The sequence below is a fragment of the Apaloderma vittatum genome, unplaced genomic scaffold (assembly GCF_000703405.1).
Source record: "Apaloderma vittatum isolate BGI_N311 unplaced genomic scaffold, ASM70340v1 scaffold18438, whole genome shotgun sequence".
NCBI classification, from domain to species: Eukaryota; Metazoa; Chordata; class Aves; order Trogoniformes; family Trogonidae; genus Apaloderma; species Apaloderma vittatum.
The window spans coordinates 3,113-3,774 of record NW_009730467.1 but is presented as its reverse complement, the minus strand read 5'-3'; the positions used below and the strand labels follow the sequence as shown (position 1 = coordinate 3,774).

Genomic DNA, 662 nt, shown 5'->3' with positions numbered 1-662 from the left:
CTGCTCACATACCCATGGGGGAACAGGACATGGGATCGCCCAGTCCCAGGGAGATCACAGAGGTAGAACACAGCTGGGAAGCATCTAGCTTGTCTCCTTTGTGTGGGGTAAAGCAGGGTCCAGCTGTTTCTGACACATGGGGTGAAGAGATGAATTGGAAATCATAGCATGAGGCAGACCGAATTGCAGCCACCACAGCAGGAGCCAGCTGTGTGACTCTTTCTTTTTCGACACCTGAGATTCACATCCAGCTGAAAAGAGCAGGAGACTTACACAATCTGAAGTGAGCAGTTGGGTGTGGAGAGGATTTTGAGGTGCTTAATGTTGGCTCTTGCCACGTTGCTCTCGTAGAATCGACAGGGGCATCGGTAAGTCAGGCTGACGGGTTTCTCTGCGGGACACAGGGAGAGAAAGGACACGTTACTCCCTCCTGCTCCCAGTCAGCAGCACAGTTATACGGACCAGGGCTGACAGAAACTCCCTCCAAATATGCACGTGGGAAAAAAAAAAAAAAAAGCAATCGAGAAGCTGTAGCTTTGGGAGAGCATTTGCCCACAGCTCACAGCACAATCCTTTTACCCCAGTATCCAGCCTTTCAATAGTGATGTGTGGGATTTTGGAAGACAAAAGAAGAGGGAGAGAAAATGGAGATAAGTAAAGAA

At 49.4% G+C, this 662-nt stretch overlaps 1 protein-coding gene across 1 annotated transcript in view; it reads right to left on the bottom strand.

The window, feature by feature from the left end:
* The window catches only part of CXCL12 (chemokine (C-X-C motif) ligand 12), a gene marked incomplete at its 5' end in the record, with an annotated part of 9,688 nt that extends 9,258 nt beyond the window's left edge, over positions 1–430 (bottom strand). Inside the window, one exon of the mRNA XM_009874828.1 lies at positions 274–430. Coding sequence (XP_009873130.1) covers positions 274–430 — 157 coding nt within the window. The remainder of the gene's footprint in view (positions 1–273) is intronic.
* Between the last annotated feature and the right edge of the window lie 232 nt (positions 431–662).